This window comes from Aspergillus caelatus, assembly GCF_009193585.1.
Source record: "Aspergillus caelatus strain CBS 763.97 unplaced genomic scaffold BDV27scaffold_134, whole genome shotgun sequence".
In the NCBI taxonomy this organism is placed as follows: Eukaryota; Fungi; Ascomycota; class Eurotiomycetes; order Eurotiales; family Aspergillaceae; genus Aspergillus; species Aspergillus caelatus.
This window is the reverse complement of record NW_022475397.1, coordinates 1-22,544: the sequence shown is the minus strand read 5'-3', so window position 1 is coordinate 22,544 and position 22,544 is coordinate 1. Positions and strand designations below refer to the sequence as shown.

General features: G+C 49.0%; 8 protein-coding genes across 8 annotated transcripts; 6 read left to right on the top strand and 2 right to left on the bottom strand.

Moving 5' to 3' along the window:
* Positions 1-395: 395 nt before the first annotated feature.
* BDV27DRAFT_146753 (cupin domain-containing protein) lies at positions 396-1,519 on the bottom strand (the record flags this gene model as incomplete). The annotated part of the gene is made up of 2 exons (XM_032070635.1): positions 396-1,060; positions 1,507-1,519. The coding sequence occupies 2 exons, from the start codon at positions 1,517-1,519 to the stop codon at positions 396-398; spliced, it is 678 nt and encodes a 225-aa protein (XP_031925764.1).
* Positions 1,520-1,664: 145 nt separating this feature from the next.
* On the top strand, positions 1,665-2,596 carry BDV27DRAFT_166001 (pyrroline-5-carboxylate reductase family protein; the record flags this gene model as incomplete). The annotated part of the gene is made up of 2 exons (XM_032074077.1): positions 1,665-2,214; positions 2,292-2,596. 2 exons carry the CDS (start codon positions 1,665-1,667, stop codon positions 2,594-2,596), a joined length of 855 nt encoding a protein of 284 aa, XP_031925763.1.
* A 2,249-nt stretch (positions 2,597-4,845) lies between these two features.
* BDV27DRAFT_146751 (transmembrane amino acid transporter protein-domain-containing protein) lies at positions 4,846-6,342 on the top strand (the record flags this gene model as incomplete). The annotated part of the gene is made up of 2 exons (XM_032070634.1): positions 4,846-4,869; positions 4,957-6,342. 2 exons carry the CDS (start codon positions 4,846-4,848, stop codon positions 6,340-6,342), a joined length of 1,410 nt encoding a protein of 469 aa, XP_031925762.1.
* A 3,152-nt stretch (positions 6,343-9,494) lies between these two features.
* Positions 9,495-11,925, top strand: BDV27DRAFT_131106 (AFG1 family ATPase). The gene is made up of 4 exons (XM_032067558.1): positions 9,495-9,577; positions 9,658-10,249; positions 10,328-11,292; positions 11,340-11,925. The coding sequence occupies exons 2-4, from the start codon at positions 9,883-9,885 to the stop codon at positions 11,682-11,684; spliced, it is 1,677 nt and encodes a 558-aa protein (XP_031925761.1). The 5' UTR covers positions 9,495-9,577; positions 9,658-9,882; the 3' UTR covers positions 11,685-11,925.
* Positions 11,926-12,759: 834 nt separating this feature from the next.
* BDV27DRAFT_146749 (cation diffusion facilitator family transporter) lies at positions 12,760-14,427 on the top strand (the record flags this gene model as incomplete). The annotated part of the gene is made up of 10 exons (XM_032070633.1): positions 12,760-12,841; positions 12,885-12,911; positions 12,952-13,001; positions 13,058-13,102; positions 13,185-13,323; positions 13,371-13,451; positions 13,514-13,599; positions 13,662-13,845; positions 13,919-14,046; positions 14,113-14,427. 10 exons carry the CDS (start codon positions 12,760-12,762, stop codon positions 14,425-14,427), a joined length of 1,137 nt encoding a protein of 378 aa, XP_031925760.1.
* Positions 14,428-14,752: 325 nt separating this feature from the next.
* Positions 14,753-16,771, top strand: BDV27DRAFT_159503 (uncharacterized protein; the record flags this gene model as incomplete). Its single annotated transcript, XM_032072873.1, has 1 exon — positions 14,753-16,771. The coding sequence occupies one exon, from the start codon at positions 14,753-14,755 to the stop codon at positions 16,769-16,771; it is 2,019 nt and encodes a 672-aa protein (XP_031925759.1).
* Positions 16,772-16,972: 201 nt separating this feature from the next.
* Positions 16,973-18,721, bottom strand: BDV27DRAFT_146747 (uncharacterized protein; the record flags this gene model as incomplete). Its single annotated transcript, XM_032070632.1, has 5 exons — positions 16,973-17,710; positions 17,851-17,992; positions 18,095-18,149; positions 18,243-18,401; positions 18,526-18,721. The coding sequence occupies 5 exons, from the start codon at positions 18,719-18,721 to the stop codon at positions 16,973-16,975; spliced, it is 1,290 nt and encodes a 429-aa protein (XP_031925758.1).
* Positions 18,722-19,333: 612 nt separating this feature from the next.
* Positions 19,334-20,237, top strand: BDV27DRAFT_15588 (Endoribonuclease L-PSP/chorismate mutase-like protein). Its single transcript, XM_032072227.1, has 3 exons — positions 19,334-19,738; positions 19,826-19,975; positions 20,051-20,237. The coding sequence occupies exons 1-3, from the start codon at positions 19,574-19,576 to the stop codon at positions 20,156-20,158; spliced, it is 423 nt and encodes a 140-aa protein (XP_031925757.1). The 5' UTR covers positions 19,334-19,573; the 3' UTR covers positions 20,159-20,237.
* Positions 20,238-22,544: the final 2,307 nt, after the last annotated feature.

Here is a 22,544-nt window from a genome sequence, read left to right as displayed (position 1 = left end):
CATGGACAGACATGAACGGGCATGGACAAACTTTTAAGGGCACAACCCCGCAGTAAACTTGGCTTGGCTTGTCTTATGAGCTCCGGTCCAACTCCCGAGTGGCGCGTCAAGGATATGCATCCACCCACTTAACGTGAAAACCTACCAGTGAAATAAAGTCTACGAGCTTGTTTTGGCCGAAACTCGCTTGACCAGCGTATCTGGGCCTGGTTAGACCATTGGGCTATCCTTATTCACCACTCAATTCGCAATAACAGCTAATCAACACACATTACATTCAGGTGGAGCCATCAATCATCATTTGCTCGATTGCTTGCAAGATGCACTGTGCTATCCAACTGTTAGAAGCATCCCCGTGTCATCTATACCAACATGTAATCTCGGCGTCTCGTATGTTACAGATGAGCCTTGGGCAGAGTACTACTTCCACGCCATGTCTTGCAAAGCCCCTGATCTGACATTCCAAGGACAGGATCGTATTTTGGCTTTGGAACAGCCCACACCTTTTCGAAGTCACCTCCAGTCGCAATGAAGTCCCAGTCACCTCCATTGTAGGCTCCCATCATCGTAAACCCATCCAGGTTGATCTCGGATAACGCTTTCTTTGGGTTCTCAGCCTCAATTCCATGTCCCTTTCCCGGTGACAAGAGCGCGAACTCAGCTTCAGGCTTGGTATTGTGTGTCTTGTGTGCTACACCAGCGGGGATAATAAAAACATCACCGGCTTCAGCCTCCAATAGAACACCACCTTCCTCCCAAGCAGATCCGTGGGTGTTCAGTTCCATATCTGGCGAGGTATCGGCGACACCAAATCGTATACTGGCAGTCCCGGAAAGAACAGCCATACACTCGTGCGCCTTGGAATGGTAGTGAGATAGTTGTGTTGGGCCGTAACGGAAGATCCAGTGAACATTCCAGTCATTCTTCGTAAACATATCCCAGACCTCGGCTGGGTCACACTGAGCGCTGTTGTGTCGCTTGGCTAGAACATTCTTGTAGTGTAGGAGAGGTCTGGGCGAGTTGGGGATAAGATATGTGGGGAGAAGATGGTACTGCCTCACTTCAACAACCATTTTAATCTTTTTCCCCCTCTTTTCGTTTTCGGTTCTAGAGAGTTATGATGTTGACCGACTTTGAACTGGTGTTGCTTGTAGATGATGTGTTTGTGTGATCTAGACGTGGGGAGTGATGGGATTACTCGAGTGGCCTATCGCCATTGATATAGTAACAGCTCCGAGACAAAACCCTTACCCGTGTATGGGGAAATTTCCTGACTACTGGGATCAAATACAATACGGCCCGAGGGTCATTTGCTATAGGCTTTGCAATGTATGCAGCAGGGCGGAGCACTGTTATTCTGTTATGCAGTCCATTTCCAATCAAAATGGGCTATGAAAAAACAACTCCGGACATGTCACCCGACAGCCCTAGCATTATCGGTCATCCGTTCCGAACCCCCATTTGTCGGATGGCAACACCGACATACCTCATCCGCTATACTCATACTTTCAACTGTCATCACTACTCCGCACATTACTAGCAGGTTAATGGTGCGGGGAGATGCTGAGTGCTTGAGTATTTCTATGCATTCGGTTCTATATATCGGGTCATACCCGTTGCTCACTAACTTTGTGCCACCAACGTGATGCCTGAACTGAGACGATATGCCTTCCCTCAAACAGAGCAAACTCGCCTTCATTGGCGGCGGCAACATGGCCTTCGCCATGATCAGTGGCATCATCACCCAGGGCGTTCCTAGACAGAATATCTGCATCGCCGAGCCCTACGAGGTCAACCGCAACAAGATAGCCGTTTTGGGCGTGCATACCACCTCCTCCAACATTGAAGCGGGTAGCAACGCCGACCTAGTCATCATTGCCGTTAAACCCCAGGTCGCTAAGGTCGTCTGCGAGGAACTGAGTGCCGCATGGTCGCAGCGTGAGACTCTCCCGACTGTCATAAGTATCGCCGCCGGAATTACATTAGAGAGCTTAAAGGTGTGGCTGCGCACAAGTGACCGTCGCACGGCGCATGCCGTTCGGGTTATGCCGAATACTCCTGCGCTGTTAGGGCAGGGTGCCTCTGGTGTATTCGCCAGTGCCGATGTGACAGCGCAGGAGAAGGAGTTGGTGAATACATTGCTGGGGAGTGTTAGCCAAGAAACGGAGTGGGTAGATAAGGAGGAATTGCTCGATGTGGTGACTGGGCTGTCTGGTGAGTTTTAAATTGTTATTATCCTGATTTTCTTTTCGTATTTTTCGTGGATGAGGAACAGACTGAGTGATGTGAAGGATCCGGTCCTGCTTACTTCTTTGCCATGGTCGAACATCTGATCGCCAGTGCCACCGCTCTAGGTCTGCAGCAGGAGCAGGCCACTCGACTGGCTACTCAGACATGTTTGGGTGCTGGTAAGATGCTCGTCGCATCATCTTATAGTCCGACCCAGCTGCGCGAGAATGTCACCAGCCCTAATGGAACCACGCATGCCGCTCTGCAGACATTTGAGGCGCTGGGATTCAAACATATAGTGGAAAAGGCAGTGACGGCCGCGACGAACCGTGCAGCGGAAATAGGCAATACACTTGGGAGGCTATAGATCTTAGATACTACAGTGTGACTGAGCAAGGCAAAGATATTACAAAACTATGTCTAAAATGTGAAAACAACCACCATTACGTGTTCCTCGATCCGAAGCTTCTTGCGTGATTCCACCAAACACACTCATGATTAGCTCGTAGATATATCACTATTCCATCTATTGAAATATGGCAACTGGGCGAGCAGTCGATGGTGTATGAACGGCAGCCGTTGTGTACGGCATTACTTGGGGCTTGCCGTATGATGTATCATGGGTATGTTCAGAGACTCATAGCCAACTAGGATTCCACGGGATGTGGTTTGATAAAGGTTCTAGGATACGAAAGCCACAGTTTATGCACGTTCTAAAGAAAGACGAAGTGGTTCGGTGCGTTTTTCAAGGCTAAAGCGAACACTCGTCTTTTGAAGCTGTCACATAAAGGAGATCTATACCTTATTATCCTCTCAGGGAACAATGCGCTGCTTGGGTGTTCTATCCGGGGGAGGGAGGTTCCCTCAAGACACCATGAATATTTCAAGTATTTCCCCGGCAGGTATAGTATCTCAACACCCGATAAGGCATACGTGTAACATGTCCATCCTAGATGCCGTCAAGCGAGGCGCTCCGTCTGATGCAACAGAGCCTTATTCCAAACCGCTACCGAATACGATTCCGTACCTCATCTATCCTGAAAAATAAGCTGGATGAACGTGCTTATTACAACATCGATCCCACACGTGCTACCTAAACAGATTGTCGGGGATCTGCGCCAGTGCTGTGGACGGCATGCGGCCACAAAACGAAATATCCATGACGCAGCTTCTGTGCAAACATACGGCTTTCCACAGCCATCATTTACTGGTAAACACGCTGTCAACGTATTCCTTTCTGCGCCGCTTTTTCCACATAATCTGCGTCTCCTGCTAGCATCGGAGGCATTCCACTGGAATATCGAAGATAGGCAGACAATCTCTCGGCCCGGCGAGGGGTTGTGGAGTACAACATGTCGTCTCCACATTGAGAGGTCCAAATGAACCTCATAGGCCTGACCATCAAGTGAATCTTTCTATTGCACCCTGAGAACTTACATTGTGAGACTGCGTTCAGTCGGCCCGAGACATACGATTGAAGAATCGATAGAAAAGTATATTCCGTTGGATCCGCCTTATCCCAAGAGCCACATATCTAAGATCAAAACTCACTGGTTGAACTATGAGCTAAATGCATATCACGTCTACGAACCTTACAACCCAATCACACCCTTTTGATAACGGTACCCGAGACCGTTAATACCGTCATTGCCAGAAATGGTAGACTTTCCTTGACATCTCCGCAACTAATTGACTGGTGTACAGGTTAGCATAACTAGGACTCAAACACAGTGCTTCCTTCAACCATCAGTGGAAACTCATCCTCTTCTGTTCCCTCTTTGGTAGGTCAACTCTGGCATCAGGTCCATGAAAGGGCAACCAGGTTAGACAACAAACTGCTCACATTTACTTGGCATTTAAGACATTCAAGTTATCAATGTGGGCAAAGTTGTCTCACAGAGGTTTCTGCATGTAGGAACTAACGCCTTATCGCAGGGCATGGTAGTGATTGAAACTTAATATCTGTAGCTAGATTCTCGGCCCGGCAAAGAGTCAAGGACCTCCGATTCTGAGTCCTTACACGTAATTGAGTGGCCAGTAAATGACCGATTTTGGCCAGAACGATTGAATAAAAAGAATCAACACGCGTTCTTATCTATATATCCCATCCGCTAGCAAGACTGCTCTCAAGCTCTATGCTTACCGAGTTGAACCTTCGAGGAGCGATCAGATATGGTTATATCTCTAAGAAACCTTCTCCAAACTTGGGTTACTCCATCAGTATACATTACTCAGTCAAATTCTTCATCAATAAAACCGGTAGAGCCTGGTAGAACGTTTGGTGCGTGTAATATGGTAAAATATATGGGCATGTGGAGCTCCTATTCGTAGCCGATGGCTTCATGGATGTCCAGAAGGATGGAAGAATCTTATTGATTGTCCGATTTGATAAGGTTCTCCACACTCCATCTTTTACCCCGTATTTGTTTCTCCATACTCAACCTTTTACTCTGGGGACGTAGGTCCATATGGTTCGGTCCGAGCAAATAAGCCTCCATCTCAATTGCTTTCCCCAAACACTAAGTGCATATAAGCATCCCATTACCCTTACTTGCCCTTTTCCATGCCATACAAAATCTATTTTCCTTCATTCGCACTCGAAGCACTCAGTTTATCATGAACAAATCCAAGAAATGCACGGTTCGCGACGGACACGGCGTTGATGATGAGGGTTGCCACGATTTGACCCCTGGTGGGTGTCAGAAGCCGGCTGTTCAAGCACCTCAGGATTTATTCAATCAGGAAACGGGCGATGTCGACTTCTGCGGCGTCTCATGGCAAGGCGCTGCCATCCTCATTACCAAGTTCCAGATTGGTCTCGGAGCTCTCAGCCTTCCATCCACTTTCCACGTTCTGGGATTCTTCCCTGGCATCTTATGTTTCATCATCCTGGCTCTGATAACAACGGTGGCTGGCTATATGTGTGGGAACGCTCGGCAATACTATCCTCATATGCATAGCATTGGCGATGCAGCCGAGTTGCTCTTCGGAAAAGGAGCACGAGAGCTAGTCGGTGCAATATACTATGTCTATCTTGCCCTAGTAGCTGGAGCAGGAATGCTTGCCACTTCTGTCGCACTCAACACGTTGTCTGATCATGGTGCTTGCTCTATGATCTTTGTCGCTGTCACCTCCGCCAGTGCCCTTGTCCTTGGGACGGGATTTAGGTCTCTAGAAAAGGTATCCTGGCTCAGCTGGATTGGCGTTGCTGGCATTATCGTCGCCATTTGGATCACAGCAATCGCATGCCTCACCCAAAGTCGACCAGCCGCAGCCCCATTGACTGGCCCGATCAACCTAGACATCCGTGCCTTTCCCAACGCAAGCTTCTCCGAGGCAATGGCAGCAATATCCAGCCAATTATTTACCCTGGGTGCATCAGGCACATTTTTCTCCGTTTCGGCAGAGATGAGGAGCCCCGAGCTTTTTACCCGCTCCCTGATCTGTGGTCAGTCATTTATTGTTATAACAAATATAGCCATCTCTTCTATTATGTACGCCAAGGTTGGTCAGTATCTCGCAAGCCCAGCCCTAGGATCAGCTGGCCCTTTGATTAAAAAGGTCTCATATGGCATCGCATTACCAGGCTTAGTTGTAACAGCCGTTCTCTGGAGTCATGTTGCAGCAAAATACTGGTTCGTCAGGATTCTTCGCGGCACGCCACATCTTCAATCTAATACCGTCGTGCACTGGTCTGTCTGGGTTGGATCCATGGTTGTCACCGTGATATTTGGATTTGTCATCGTTGGAGTCGTACCTTTTTTTGACAATTTCTTGAGCTTGGTTGGCGCACTGGTAAATCCCGTCTTCACTAACATTGTTCCTGGCTTCATGCTTCTTTATTTTCTTGCTAAAAGACCTACAAGGGCGGTGGATGGGGTCCAGCATGTAGACACGGAACGCTCAGCTTCAGTGAGAAAGTGGCTACTGGAGGCATTCAAGGCATATCGAAATGGGTGGAAGGAAGTCATGGTGCTTATTCTTGCATGTTTTATGATACTCACGGGGGCACTTATCATCGTTGGGGGTACTTATGCAACGGTTCTAGTGATCAAGGCATCCTATGACGAAGGAAGAGTATCGGGCGTCTTCTCATGTGCAGACTCCTCCTAGGCTGCTTAGAAGAAGCAATACTGCGTCTTCATTTGAGTGGCACGATGCAATGTAATAGTTTGCTCTCCGTCTCGATTGATGAATAACACAGCATCGCAGTACTAGAGAGATACGCTACAGCGCGATATTTGTACCCTCGATCCCATGAAGCATTCCCCAAGGTAAGATTGCAATCCGGCGAGTCCGGTTAACCAAGTTTTACGAACGCATCTGCAACAGCCTGAGCTGCTTGTAGGGTCTGTGCATCGATATTTGATCTCTTTCTTCCACTATGCATCTTTCAGGCGTGGGAAGTTTGCTGTAGCCAATATCCTATTGTTCAGGAAATCGCCCTAGATTTGGATGCTTTATTTGTCACTGGACTATTGATACGGCCGTCAGACCGGGAGAAAGAAGAGAAGGTCTCAATTTTGTGCAACCGAGACAGAGCTAATCTCGTATCTAGTTGAGAGAGTGTTCTGGACAGCAAAGCAAAAATTGACAATGCTCAGCAGGGAATGACGGCCTATCCTCAGTTCTGAAGGCATCCAGTTATTTGAGGAGGATATTTGAAGTTCGGAAGTGTAGTATCTTGGGTCACAATGCGAGAGGCCCTCGAATTTCTGTAACCGCGGAGCCATGCATTGTCCCAGCAAAATGGTCCTGGAATTGTGAAACTTATTAATACTATATCAATTACGGCAAGCCAATGCGGCCAATACGCATTGATCCATTTTTCTATATTTTTTAGATTTCTTTTTATCCTTTTTTCGTCAAGCTCTTTTACCGCGTGGCTGGTCGCCTTTGATTAGCCGATACCAAGTCTGAATTCTAATTAGCTCAGTGGTTCACAGTCAGATAACTATATAATTAGATTAAATAGACTACGCACAATACGCACAATATGCAGAATATGCAGAATATGCAGAATAGCGGACTACGCGGACTATGCAGGCTACGTGGACTATCTAGACTATACAGTTCTGTCAGATGATGTAGACTAAGTAAGCAATTTAAGTAGATTCAGTATAGTAGACTATTCTGCCGGCTGAAACAAGTTAAGAATATAGGAAAACGAATTAATGTGCGTTGGCCGCAATGGCTTGCCGTACATCAATAGTCCTTACTATAGAAATGTGACCTTCTTTTCCTGTCCGATAAAATGCTAAAGGTCAGTAATCTCTAGATTATCCGTCTATTCACCTCGCCCAGAATCTTCGTGAAGCCCAGATAGCATCATTGCCTAAATGGTCTGAGCAATGTTTCGTGTCGCTTACCATTCGCTCAACTCAGTGTATATGGAATCCTATCTCTTGCTACCTTGATCACCGTGCACCTTTCTGCGGGGCGAGTTGGCTGGTTGCTGTTTCTATTACATGATTGCACATTGCAGAGAGCTGAGATGGTTTAGACGAGCACCTACGGGGCAGTTCACACCAACCGAAACAATAGATGAGCATTAGAACGGAAACGATAACGACAGCCATATCGTAGTATAGGAATGCCTTTTTGATTTTGAATACCTATTCGTCTAGGTATTATGATAACTGTTCTTGGATACTGTTAACTCGGGTATCCACATTTCAGAGTCAGCTTCAGCATTACCTTACCCATAGACATTTTCCCTCTACCTAAGCGCGCCTTGTCAGGGTACTCTTTTAGTCTAACCTGCACTTTCCAACTTCTACCATTCTGTGATGAGGATACATCCGCTTGTTCGGGGATCGATTGATTGTCCTTCCTCGTTCAGGTCCTCTGGGGTATCGCCATGCCTAACCATCCTCAGAATCCAGTGCATCGTATGCTCGAGGGATCGATTCTGCTTTGGGCGGGAAGCGTGAATATTATAGAACAGTCCGTTGATTCTCATTATGGACCTTAATACACCACTCCCCTCCCAGCACATTTAGTGATACGGCTATTTTTGACTGCATGGTAAAGAAGAAACCCAGTGACACTGAAATCGATTGATAACTTGAGTATATATAACAAAGCGAGAATCCCCGGGCTCAGCACCCAGTCCGCCTGAGTTTCTGCACCAGATCGGAAGATTTTTGAGCAGCTGCAAGTCAAGCTCTCATCTATGTATTTGGTTTCAAGACTGTATTATGACTTCCCCATCCATGAGCCTTGTTAGCAAAAGCGATTCAATACAAGGCACCAGTGGCATATCGCTAATAGAACTAACTAGCGTGCGATGACACGAACAACACTTCGATAAACTTACGAGCTGTCTCATGACATCCCCGAAGAGCAACTCTAAGATAGAATGGCCACAATTGCAAGTATGAAGCCACCCTATGACAAGTATTTGCTAAGATAAAAAGAGCTTCGAGATCAGCATTTGATATTCGGGGCCACCATTGACGACATGCGCTTTAACTATGTCGACGATAAATATATTATGCCACTGTCTCAATAGCATTCCCTTTGTACGATCTTAGATCACCTACGACGTTGGAAACCCTACGGCGTGGACCGTTTGCTTGTTTAGATGGAATGATGTTCGAGATTACCAGCCTTTTCTTTGAGCACTTTTGCAAACATTACAATCAAGGAAGTAGAACCAAACACGGGGCGTAAAGAGATAAAACGTGTTGCCTTGGTTATCAGTTTTCTTACTTCGAGTGAAGGGACTTGGTCAATGGTTTCAGACATGGAGGGAAGTATCATGGGTATAACACGAGATGTGTCTTTCAGGTAGCTCGACTTAATGACTACGGCTCCGAAGACCAACAAGACGGGCAGGAATTTGGCCTTCAGACAGCCCCACCTTGTGCTATGTAGGAGCGCATTACATCGAATTTTCAACTGAGGCCACAGCCATCAAAGATGGAGTGAGCTCAGTCACGATTCACTTCAGAGTTTCCAGAAGTCGAAGTATCTTTATGCTTCCTCGCACCAATTATACCTTTCAACCATCATATCTACCAAGAGAAACGGCCGTCCTTAGGCCACCTTCAACAGCGGATTCCTCCTGCGAGACTTTCTTTGGCCGTGTTGGCGAAGGCTGCGTGGATCCAACGTGCTGTGAGGCTGTGCAGGCGTTGTGGCTGATGCTTCCACATTCGGTAAATATGTAGCCTTGGACGTAAGGCACGAAGAAGACTAGAAACAGAAGGCGGTGGTGTCGAAAAGGGTAAAACTTCTTCCGACCAAAACTCGCGCCCCAGACCTTGGTTTATGTATGTAAATAGTGTACACTAACTATACATATAAGTTGCTATTGGACTCTTCTCGTTTCCGTTCACAACTGGTAAGCCTACGGCCTTGACCCTGTCCGGGCTTTTAATGTGGAATTACAATGTAGTAGAACGACTGACGACTTTCTGCCAGGTGCTCCCCACCCTTCACCCGCAGCCGAACAGTGATTTTCCTCCGCCATTCCGATTCGCGATTAATAACCTCGGCCTCAAGACAAAATCCGGTTGCGCGACGAACGATACAAACCGTACATGCGCGGGTCCTAGTGCGCAAGAACACTCGGTTAGTCAGGGGCAAGTTGAAGGAACCCGAAAGGAAGCAAAGCAAAAGTTGCAGCAACTCTTAAACACCGCATCGATGCCAGTGAGCGGGTCGTCGGCGAGACTCTGCGTGGACTACATTCCAGCCACGCTGGGGTCTCGAAGGGTGTCGATACTGCCTCGAGGCACGAGGCCAGCCTATGCCAGACAATGCAGAAGAAGTGTACATCAGCCATATGCCGGTGTGAGCCGTTCCCAAACGCCAACCCCCGCAATCGTCCATTTAACCAGAGGCTTGAACACCCGTGGGCCACGGCTGGGTCATGAGTATATGCGACAGTACGCGACAGCAGCGGCGAACGAAGTCAGCTCGGATGTTGCAGCTGAGCTACAGGGTGGTCCTTTAAAAGAGTATGATGCGCGCGTACAACAGGGTCGGCTACGGGATGACCCATACCAGAGACGTACGTCCTACCCTCTTCTCCGCTATTTACGGTCAACCCCAAGGGCATGGTGAATGCTGATGATTGGATCACGCACAGAGATCATTGGCACCCTACAAGACCTGCACGAAAGGCTGCGAAGCTACCATCCTCCGGCCGTCATCCACCCGAATCCCGAATCCTTGGATCTTCAGCCGAAAACGTCGTTCCTGGGGTCTTTGTTCGGGCGTGGCAAGGCAAAGGAAGAGTTAACGATCCCCGAGAACCTTCCGAAAGGCTTGTATATGTATGGAGATGTCGGGTGTGGGAAAACAATGCTCATGGATTTGTTTTACGAGACCTTACCCTCGAATATCGCGTCCAAGTCCCGGATCCATTTCCACAATTTCATGCAAGATGTCCATAAGCGCATGCATGTGGTCAAAATGCGTTACGGCAATGATTTTGATGCGTTGCCTTTGGTAGCAGCGGCCATTGCCGAGAAATCGAGCGTGCTATGTTTCGACGAGTTCCAGTGTACGGATGTTGCGGACGCTATGATTCTGCGGAGGCTTCTGGAGTCCCTCATGTCCCATGGGGTCGTGCTCATCACCACTTCCAACAGGCACCCGGATGATCTGTACAAGAATGGCATCCAGCGCGAGTCGTTCATCCCGTGCATCAACCTGCTGAAAACCGCTCTGGACGTGATCAACTTGAACTCTCCCACAGACTACCGCAAAATCCCTCGGCCGCCTTCCGGCGTCTACCACCACCCACTGGGTCAGGATGCTGACCAGCACGCCCAGAAATGGTTCGAGTTCCTGGGTGATCCCAAAGATCCTCCCCATCCAGAAACGCAGGAGGTCTGGGGCCGCAAGATCGAGGTTCCCCTGGCGAGCGGCAGAGCCGCTCAGTTTAGCTTTCAGCAGTTGATTGGTCGAGCGACAGGAGCTGCGGACTACCTGGAGTTAGTCAGGAACTATGACGCCTTTATCATCACGGACGTTCCCGGGATGACCTTGAATCAGCGAGATCTTGCGCGTCGGTTTATTACTTTCATTGATGCCGTCTATGAAAGCAGGGTAAGCACTTCCACTGTACAGAAACGAACTAGACTAATCTCTTCTAGGCCAAGCTAGTCCTGACCACGGAAGTGCCTTTGACCAACCTCTTCCTCTCCGAGGCGGAAATGAAGAGCTCTCTCGGGGAGGGCGAAGGTAGCGATCTCTCCGACGCGATGCGCATGATGATGGATGACCTTGGTCTTTCCATGCAAGCTCTCAAGTCTACCTCCATCTTCAGCGGTGATGAGGAACGGTTTGCATTCGCCCGGGCGCTCTCGCGTCTCTCCGAGATGGGCAGCAAGCAATGGGTAGAGCGGGGGTTGGGTGTCGGACTGGATGCCGAGCAGGGGAAAAGCGAGCACGACGCATGGATGAAAGCGAGAAGTCATTGGAGTGAGGATAACATGTGATGATGATTCCACGTTGGTTCTACGTTCCTCCCACTTCGTTGCATTAGACTTGGGGTGTTGTATACCATTTCGTTTTCTTTCTTTCTTTCGTTCTCCTTCGCGCATGGGATGTATATATTGACCTAGATAGATGTGTGGCACTTTGCACGTTTGCAAGGCCATGAGTATGAACATATTGAAGATCTCCACACGATGGTCTGAAGGCACGCCAGAACGCGTTCTCGATACTACGTGTGGCTCATTCTGAAGCATGCATGTCCGTCATGACGTTCAACCGGAACCGTCCGCCGACTTTTGAACCCGGTAAGAAGCTGATCTCCAGCCCTACTCCATATACAGTGCGATTCAAACACGACACACTAGGGACGAGTGAGGGCCTGACGGAACTATTGAAACCTTTGCTAGCGTTTCCCGATAAACAAGGATATTGAGCGTAGATCAAGATACCGGGTGCAAGACGGTGACGTGCGGCAACGGCGCTCTTTGGTGTCTACTCATGGACACTTTCCAGTTCGGCTACATTTAAAATACTCCCACGTCCCTTGGGTTGGTAACACGAGACTGGACTTCGTCAGGGGCAAACCAGTAGTAATCGCAATGTAGGTGCAGGAAGGGCATATTGGCTGAAGGAGAATATCAGCCAGCCTTCTCGCTTTACTATTGATGTACCATCAATAGTATTATGAGTAGGAGTCATAACAGTAGACTGTAGTCTTATGAATGTATGAACCCATTCTATTTTTGGGATACATCCAGGGATCTGGTCAGTTTTTTGCAGGGAAATTGTCCGATACGGGACATGTTCCACCTCATTATCGATATACTTATTCACTGTGAAACTGTTTCACCACCGTCATGTTCAATAAAGAGTACCTTCTGCCCCCTTTCCTCTTCTTCTCTCAGCACGTTGAGAGAGCGACATCATACATTCCAAAGGGAATTTCCACGCAAGGGGGTGGAACAAACTCCCCCATTCTTTCTTGGTCGCGTTTGGAATTGAGATCGATTCGATTCGAATGCTCCCCTGCTTTGCTTTCCACCTTCAACATCGAACTGCACGAAAAGAAGCGGAAGAATGGGCTTCAAAATAACGCGCTCGCAGCGTTTGTCCGCAGTGATTGGGATTGCATCGGTTTTCTTCGTGGCGGAGATCTCCAGTAAACACGCCTTGTTCTTCTTCCCTTTCCTTGCGTTGTCTAGAGTTTGCCCCCTGTTGTCTCAGGCTCGGTTGTCTGAGTGGAGGATAGTCACTGAGATTGTCTCATAGTCGGATTTTATACGCATTCCTTGGCTTTGGTCGCTGATGCCTTCCATTACGTACGGATTCATACCTACAGATGAACTGCGTGGAGGCGTTGCTAATCAGCGTTTAGTTGAATGACCTGATCAGCTTCATAGTGGCATTGGTGGCTCTCAGGGTAGGATGCCTTGATTCCTCCCAAAAGACTACACGAAAGACTAACGGGTGGATTCCGATCCCGCTGGGCATAGGTCTCCGAGACAGACGATGCGCCCAAATCCTTATCCTTCGGATGGCAGCGAGCCCAGCTACTAGGCGCTTTCTTCAACGGTGCGCTTCTTTTCGCCCTCGGGATCAGTGTGTTCCTACAATCGATCGAGCGGTTCATTTCGTTGCAGTGTTGGTCTTCCTGTCGAATCAGACACGTCGCCGCTAATCCAAGTTAGATGTGGAGAATCCGAAGCTGATGTTCATCATGGGCGCTGTGGGGTTGGGCCTGAACCTGATCAGCGCAATCTTCCTGCATGGTGCGTCTGGTCTCTGGTAAACAGGGCTTTGCTTGGTATGATACGGGACTGAAAGATAGCAGAACATGACCACGGACACGATCATCATGGGCATTCCGCAGCACCGTTGTCCCCGATTCCAAGCAGCGATGAGTCAGATATCTCTGAGGTTTGTTCGTGGGAAGCAGACCCTAGTGTCGATATTTACTGATGATCAACCCCATCATGCAGCATCATGATCACAAACACCAACTGCACGGGACGCAACCGACCTCCCGGGGACACGACCTCGGCATGCTAGGTGTTTTGCTCCATGTGGTTAGTGATGCGGCCAATAACCTGGGGGTCATGGCTGCGGCCTTGGTGATCTGGCTGGCACATTATGAGGGAAGGTACTATGCAGATCCAGGCACGAGTATGGGGATCGCCATGATGATTATGCTGTCTTCACTTCCTCTCGGTATCTTGATCTCGTCTCGACTGCGTAGTGACTCAGCTGAGATTGTATATAGTACGACGATCTGGCCTTATCCTATTGGAAAGCGCTCCGAACGGGTTGGACCCGGCGGACGTGAAACATGATCTAGAAAAGGCATGTATAATTGCTTCGGGATCAGTATCCGGAGAAGCCATCTTGAACCGTTTTCGTATTATGAACTTCAATGCTGATCAACGTGTATAGGTACCTGGTGTCTTAGCCATCCACGAGCTTCACATTTGGCGTCTGAATCAGAACAAAACCCTGGCATCGGTCCACGTCGTGGTCTCCGATCCGTCCATGACAAACTTTGCGAAGACGACCAAGACCATTAACGAGTGCTTTCATGCATACGGTATCCATTCAGCAACACTCCAGCCGGAAACATGTCCCATAGCGGAGGTCATCTGTACAGAACATGAATCGGCGGAGACCGTGCAGGAGCTACGCAAGAGATCGCTGGAGAAATGCCAAACGATGTGCGGAACGTTGTGCGAGGAGTTGACATGCTGTGGGTAGAATGCAATTTTGGTTTTATGTAATCTTTGAATATTGTTAGAGGGGAGCACTACATGCTCGTGAGCTCTTTCAAGCGAGAAATAGGTTTTTATAGCTGTGATCCTAAAGAGAGATGTGCATACAGTATGTAAGTCTCCGTAAGAGTATTGAAGGGGTTGTATGCCTCAGGCTGCCAATGTTAATCAGATGACCCCACTCCATCTCTCTTCCGCCTTTCAGTTGCTCTTGCTTTCCCCCACGTCATCGAATGCTACAAGGTATGTGGAAGCTCCCTGCTTCTTTCTACCTGAGTTGGCCTGCAATGTGATACTATATGTTTGCAACCATGGTGTACCCTTTACCACTATCGAATCCGACAGCGATAAGACTTTCCAGAACGTTATCGGTAATCCAGACTCAAGCTCCACACCGGATCTCCTCCCCCGTCCTAAAGAGCTCCACTCAAGTCCGAAAACTATGGGGATGTTCTCGCCAACGATACAGAAGCCTCGATTCCCACGAACAGATACGGATAGCCCGGTATCAACGCCTTCATCGATCGAGAACAGGTGGCGCACCAGCTGATCATCTACGACAAGCCCCAGCCCAAGTAATATGGGGCCATCAACACCACTACCGTCACCCGTGGTGGACTAGGTCCAAACCCAACGCCCCGGGATCCGCTCAGAATGTAGCACACCCTCAGAAGAGCTTCTGGGAAGCGGAAAGTGCCCGGATGCAGCAGAGGATGGAGCAGATTCGGAAAGAAATCGCCGCCGATCCATACACAGCTCTTTTCGGGAGAAGGCTTCCGCCGCTGGACTTCCCTAGTAACATAGAGAACAGGATTATGTCGGCGTGTCGTTCGATTTTCGGCGTGGGCAAAGCAAACGAGACTGACAGAACCACCCACGTTGCGCAGGCCAAGAGTGTGCAGGACCTTGAATATGACCCGATTCGTAATCGGATGGTTCCTAGGAGATCGGCCGAACAAACCAACGGGACAGGCGGCAGAGAATCTCCGGATACCCTTGTTGGGAACTCCACGCGGTATGAAAACCGGGTCGGCTACCTCTCTGCTGTTGATCGGTCGAAAGAGCATTCAAACGAGAGTGCAAGTGCACCCCAGGATTCAGAGTCGGTGAAGGAAATCCAGTCAGATCCAACAAACATCCTAGGACAAACACACCCGGATTCAGGCGAACCTACCCTCAATGATTGTCGTCAGCGTCAGAATTCTCTCGAACGCCCGACACCAGAAGTGGAAAGGCATGGAAACGATATGAACGAACAACTCGATTCGGACAGTGAAACACAAGCGAATGTACCTGACAGTAACAACTGTTCCAAATCTCCAGGATTTAACCCAGATCGCTACAAACCCACAAGCCCATCAGTTCTGGGTCCAGCTCAGCAACAGGAACCACGGATGAGAGAAGAGAGGGCAGAGGATCTGGACCTCCTGCGTGCTAGCGACATCCGTTCGTTGTATATTGCAAGGAACTTGAAGGGAGAGCCGGAGGCGCGGCGCAAGGCGCGCAAAGACTTGGATACTGCGTTTGACTCCTATGTAGACCCCTTCAGTGATGTCAGAGCTCAAGATGTCAGAGCGAGGTTTCAGGAGCCTGTGCCCACATCGCCAGTGAATGGAACAACAAGAAGCGAACCCGCCGCGCAGGAAAGCACGACTCAACTCCATCCAGAAGAAGACAGTCCCAATAACTCTCAGGTGCCTGTCCAAGAAGAGCACTCGGACACATTATTACCTGGCACGCAGGCTCGCAAAACCACCCAGGTCACTACAGGCGGCTCTCTGATCGGCGACACTTACCGCGTTTTAGCATATGATCCTTTGACCCTCCAGATCACACAAGCGGAAACGAACTCATCCTTTCATACAACGCACGAGTGTCTTCACCCTTCTGAAATCCTTCCCCGCTTGAATAGCCCATCCAAGTTCTTACCATATTTTAAAGAGATGCAAGCAGATGGCTACGAGATCATTTCGGGGGGCGGAGATATACTTGTGTTTAGAAAGGCTCTCACGGAGAAAGCGAAGAGCGAGCTTGGTGCCTATGTGAGAGACGAACCCTTGTTCGGCGACGAGGCTTTACGTCCTTCAAATACTGCCAACACCGCCAGCCCTGCCTCTGGTCCTAGTTGCTCTGAGACCAATGTACCTCCTCAAACGAGCGGAAGTAGAGCTCGCCAAATCCTGCGCCGGGTGCTTATCAGTGGGTTTGCCACGGCAGCAACGTGCTATGCGCTTGGTGTTGTCTGCGAGTATTTCCGAACCGGTGGACAGGATGGACGAGGCATTGACGGGTTTACCGAATTTGAATCCGAAAGGCGGCACAGGGATTGAGGGTAGGATATTCTTGTGAAGTGTCGCTGTGGATTATGTCCAATTACTACACATGGGAGGTTACGAGCTTCTCTCAGGTAAACATGAACAATCTCAGTTTTGCTGTGAATGTGGCGGCGCGTTTATCTGTCTCTCCGGTTTCTTTTCCCCCACTGGACAGTCATACAACAGCCAATACGTTGACCAAATGATGAGCGACGGTTAAGGGCCATCAAAAATCACGTCGGCATCATCTTTGGCACATCCATCATCATGCTTGTCCTCCCAGACCCAGTCCCACCACGGTTGGCGAAAATCCTTGAATCCTCCAATGCGGTCGTTTGTCGACGATCGCATTGCCTCTCGTCTCCAAAACCGCTCCTGATCCTCCTCCCGTTTCTGCTTCTTCAGGGTCCTCAGCTTTCGTTCCTGTTGGATCACATCGTCTTCTTCCTGCGCGACCTTCCTTCGCAGCTCCTCATCCTCTGAGTCGGGCTCGTCATCCTCATCGTACGGCGAGCAACTAAAATTATATTGCAGGATGCCACACCGTGCGCGCCCACTCATCAGATACATGATCAAACCCACCAGTAATCGCAGCGCGGCGTAAAAGTCCGATTCGACCCACAGATCGTATTCCTTACTCCCCAGGATGCGAAAGACGCGCGGATCTGGCTCGCTGTCAGACGTTGACAATTGGAGCCACTCGACCTTCTGCATGAACCGCTCCATATTCTGCCGGCCGTAGAACCGGTGGTTGGCACTACTGACGGCGAGCTGCCTTATCTCCGTGTCGGTTCCAGATGCGTTGTGCCGGCCGCTCCAGAGCCGAGAGGTCTTATGTCCAGGGAAGATGCCCCGAAATATATGCAATCGGGATCCGTGCAGACCTATCAGAAACACTTCTTGGTCGGGGAACTTATCGCCAGGGGGGTGCAAGCGGTGGATGTTCATCAGCAACTGCGAGAGCAGCAGCTTAAATTTTCCCTCCAAAGCCGACTCGAGGAATTCATGCTCTTCTGTTGTCTGTAAAAAGCCCTTGGGTTTAGTTACGTTCGCTCGGATGCAACGCACAAGACAGAGAGTTAGGCAGGACGTACCGTGGATACAGGGAGAACCGTACGCGTAGAATGTTGCTCCGGGTAATGTTCGACGGCTAACAATCCCGCCGTAATCGGGGTATCCTTGTACTTCTCGCGATATCCGGTCCAGTACTCCAATTGGCAGCTCAACAGTCGCGCACTGGTTATTGTTAACCCTCGTGCATTTACTCCACTACAATAGGAGAAGAAGTCAACCACTCCAAGGGGTATTTGAAACAGCAGAGCTTAAGAGCAAGCTTACCGAAGAAAAAAATAAGATTCGTGATTCTCTGCCTCACGCGTGATCTTCAATGCACCTAGAACCTCGTCAAGGAGAGCATAGACAACTTGTCCCTGTGTCCTGGAGGCATTGGCAAAGTCGTATTCCCGCGCAGGAAGATCCCAGTGACCTGCATCGTCTTCGTATAATCCCTTTCGAAACAGCGGTACCTTCTTAAGCGTCTTAAACACCCCTCGGAAACGGATGTCGACCTTCGACCACCGGTTCAGATTGACCTGGCACGCATTCTGTTGGCGACGGAAAAGCCAGATCGTGCGTTGTGCCACGGCTAGCGATGGTTAGTGCTGGTCTGGCTTTCATCTCTCTCTTGGGGTATATGATTCCATAAATATAAACGATTTGGAAGGGTGTGTGGAGAGGGAAAGCCAGGGAAGGCATGTACTTGTACATACGTGATCGCTCAGCTTTTCTGAGGTATCGAGAAGGGACGAGGTCTTCTTCGGAACAATTCAGGAAGATCCTCGCCTTCAAACCGTGGACTTCGATCTCGAAGACTTTCTCTCCTGCAGACGGGGCTGCTGCATCGGACGAGCCCTTGTCTGCGATGCCAGCAGCAGCCCCTCCGTGATTCGGTTCGTCTAGCTCCATGAAGAACTAGTTTGGAGGTGAGAACGATGGTGAGTGATGGGAGTCAGGGTGAGGTCGACATGACTGCGGATTCGGTGGGTTATTGAGTTACCAGGGTACGGTGTCGTGGGCAGTGAATGTGTTGGTCGAGTCTACAGTGAATGAATGGGCTCTGCATGCTGCTGTACGCGTTTATCTGGGCGATACTGAATACTGAATAAGAATGTCGATAGCCGTACAAATAGATGATGGCTACTACCGAGAGGTCTGCATGACTTTACAGTATATGCTGAGAAAGCTCAATGGAGTATACTGGATTCATTCAGAATGTAAGAGTAGAAGTAGATACTATAACCTGTTACGGTAACGCTGGAGCTCTCCTGATGTGGTTTTTCTCTCTGCCTCTTTCTTCTCTGGTCACCAACGGAGAATTTCTTTTATCCGAGCTCAAAAAGAAACGTCCGAGTGTGTAATCCCATCTTCTCGCTAATTTCTTAATAATCCAGGAGTTGAACAGTATTGTGGTGTTGATGCGAGTGTCTATGACAGTTGGTTATATATAACGGAGGGCGGAGATATATATTCCGGAGATGCGATGTTGACCACGATATCAATACTCTACAAGGCCACCCACGGAAACCTCCCACGACTAGTATTATCCTCACTACAGATATACCGAGGTTATCATGCTGCAGACAATGTCCTGATAGATAGCTCGGCAATGGCATCGCTATCACTATCTTCTACTGGACCCTCACCGCATCTCAGTGGGGCGGCCCCGCCTTATCAGTCCAGCCAAGACTCACACCTACTACTTCATCGACCAATCTCCCCCAGATCAACGACAGGGAAAACTAAAATACGCAAGAAACGATGTGGAAGCCAAACAGAACCCCCGTCCGCACAGAGGACGCGCCATTGCCTCCATCCTTCCTCTCCCAGGCCATCGTGGCCGGTGAGCAGGTCTACTGCTCGGGACAAGTCGGTGTGAGTCCCAGCACGGGAAAGATGGTCGAAGGACCCATCCAGGAGCGAACGGTACGGTTCTCCTTCGACGGAGAGAGAGATCGAACATGATCTCGGTTTCTCTACAAACAAAGGTAACTCATGGACTTTTTTTTCTAGAAACAAATCCTCCGTAACCTGAGCGCCGTCCTCACCGCGGGTGGCTCGAGTCTCCAGGACGTGGTGAAGGTGAATATCTTCCTGGCCGACATGGGAGATTTTGCGGCCGTGAACGAGGTCTACGAGAGCTTTTTCCAGGATCCCAAGCCGGTAAGTGCTGGCTTTTTTACTTCTACGTGTTTTTCGTGGGGGTTGGCATGGGTACGCGTGTTGACTGATCTCAAGGCTCGGACGTGTGTGGCTGTTAAGACGTTGCCATTGGGGACGGATGTTGAGATTGAATGTACGGGCCTGGTGACGAAGAGAAGAACTCAGGGGGGTTCTCATCTGTAAGAGAATCGCATTGTGGGATAACAAACTCTGGAGCTTAGAGTTCGTCTGATGAGGGTCTGTGGTGGGCGATCAAGTTCTTCGTCGGCTCTGGGTGAACTCTCCGTCCCTTGTTACCAGTGGGTTATATTTACATACATACAGTGATACATACATAGGGAGGTACCTAAGGGAATGGTTCATGGCTTAGTATGTTGTAGGAGTAACTAATTGTGTGATGTTTGTCAATTACCGGCAGTCCACCAAACTGAGTGGAAATTGGGAGATGAAATTAAACAACGTCCATACCACGGTACGGGGAACCAATCCAATGACCGCCAGGGAAACCTGAAACCACCATACTGTAAGCGACGAATGAACCACGGATTAGAAGTGGAGCTTTTGCCAGGAACAGGCTTAGCGTCCCTCCTTGATGCTTTCGTTCCATTGGGTCTGCCGGGCCGGGGAAATAACATCGCATTGCGACCAGAAAAGGAGACATCGAATTATCGAAAAAAAAAAGAAAAAGAAAAAAGAGGACACATGAGGAAGAATCCTACAAGAATTGAGGTATGATTGCCAACTACGGAGCAAAGTCACAAACTATACAAGTCTCCCAACTATTGAGACTATTTAATGTAGGATTGGGATCCTTTCCGAGCCAAAATAGAACCTCATCCTCCAATGATGCATCCATGCACTGCCCGGGATAAGACACCCGATGATCCGAGTTCCTCTCTGGAGTCTGGACGGCTTATCAACGCATTGACTCTCGACGATCAGGACCAAAAACGAGCCCTGAGGGAAGGGGAAAAGCCGTCAGTCGGCGGTGCACGGAGACCGATTGAGAATTCTTGGTGAACAACGCCAACCCTGTATCACTTTTGGTCCTGGTCCTGGTTTTGGTGCTTTTGGGGAAAAAGAAAGACACGATTGCCTTATTGGGATTGTGTGGAATGTGCGATAGCGCGTTGTTTTCTTTTCTTTTCTTTTCTTTTTTTTTTTTTTTTTTTTCCCCCTTCTCTGGCTCGGTTCTGCTGAGACAAGGAGGGGAACGCAGTCAATGGGCAAAAGTGTTTCAGCCTTGACGTGAGCCCCGTTGGTTCGCGGATGATTCTGACTGGTTCGCTTGTCACATTCCGGGTATGTCAGGGCTGGGAATTTTGGACGACACTGCCCTCATTCATTCCTTCTCGACAGTGGTAAATTTGTCTTATGCGAGAGAGAGAGAAAGAGAGAGAGAAGGTGAGGGGAAGGGGGGGAAATGGAGGATCAACATTCTAACCGTCCATCACGAAAAGAGGATCGCACGTGGGTTGAAGACCGACTGGGCGCAGTTCAGCCTAGTCTTTCTTGGCCTATGACTAGATCGCTATCTAGTAAAGATACTATGACGGAGGTAGAACCGTAGAAGGTGACTCCCGAGGACAGAACTCTTCCAAACGAGGTTCATGTCCATTGTTGTTTGACTAAGTTCCGGCTAAAGGAGGCTTAGGGCAGACATCCGACGTAATTATAGTAACGGGCGCCCGGCAGATGAGTAAAAAGAGGCATTGATGCGACCATAGATGAGAAGAGTGGATGGATGTAGCGTGAGAAAAGAACCAAAAAGGGGGCCAAAAATGCAATCTGACGATGGGTCGCTGATTTGGCTTATTTTCCTTCTTCCTTTTCTTAGTCCTGAGTACTTTCTCTGATAATCGTGGGATGACTATGCTTATGTTACCGACTTTACAGTCCACGGGTACGGAGTATATTGTACTGTACCAAAATCCATCCATACATCCTGTACATCCCGTACGGATGTACAACGTAGTAGTAGTAGTTAGTTAGTATACTTACTTACATGCCTCGGGAGACGGAATCAGAGTTACACACCTGCCCATTCAATGCTCCTGTCCCTTTCGGTCATGCATTGGAAATTAAAAATAGGCAGAAGAGAAAGAACAAGCGTTCTTCACACGCGAGTGACAAAACCCAACTGGGGGGTGCCGGCGGTTAAGTCATTCTCTTTGTCGTTGCAAGCAGAATAAAGGCCACGCACCGGCAGGCAAAAGGAAAGCCAAACCCCCACAATCGTCCAGGCACGCAACACACTAGTGGACACCGTCGGTCTAGCCCTGGAAATGGTCCGAACCTTGACGGATTAGGTTCAGTGCAGGTTTGAAGAGGCTGGAAATTTATTGTTTCTATTAATCAAGGCAAAAAAAAAAAAAAAAGAAGGCGGGAATTACGATGAGCAGCGTACGCCTGATCGGCATCCTGGGTCAGTGCCACCTCACTGTCCGTACCACCACTGTATTGTCCCCTACTAAGCCACCGATGCAATGCGCACGGAAGAAAAAGAGACATGAAGAGGAAAGGGTGAGAAAAGAAAAGAAAGAAAGAAAGGGAAAAAAAAAAAAAAAGA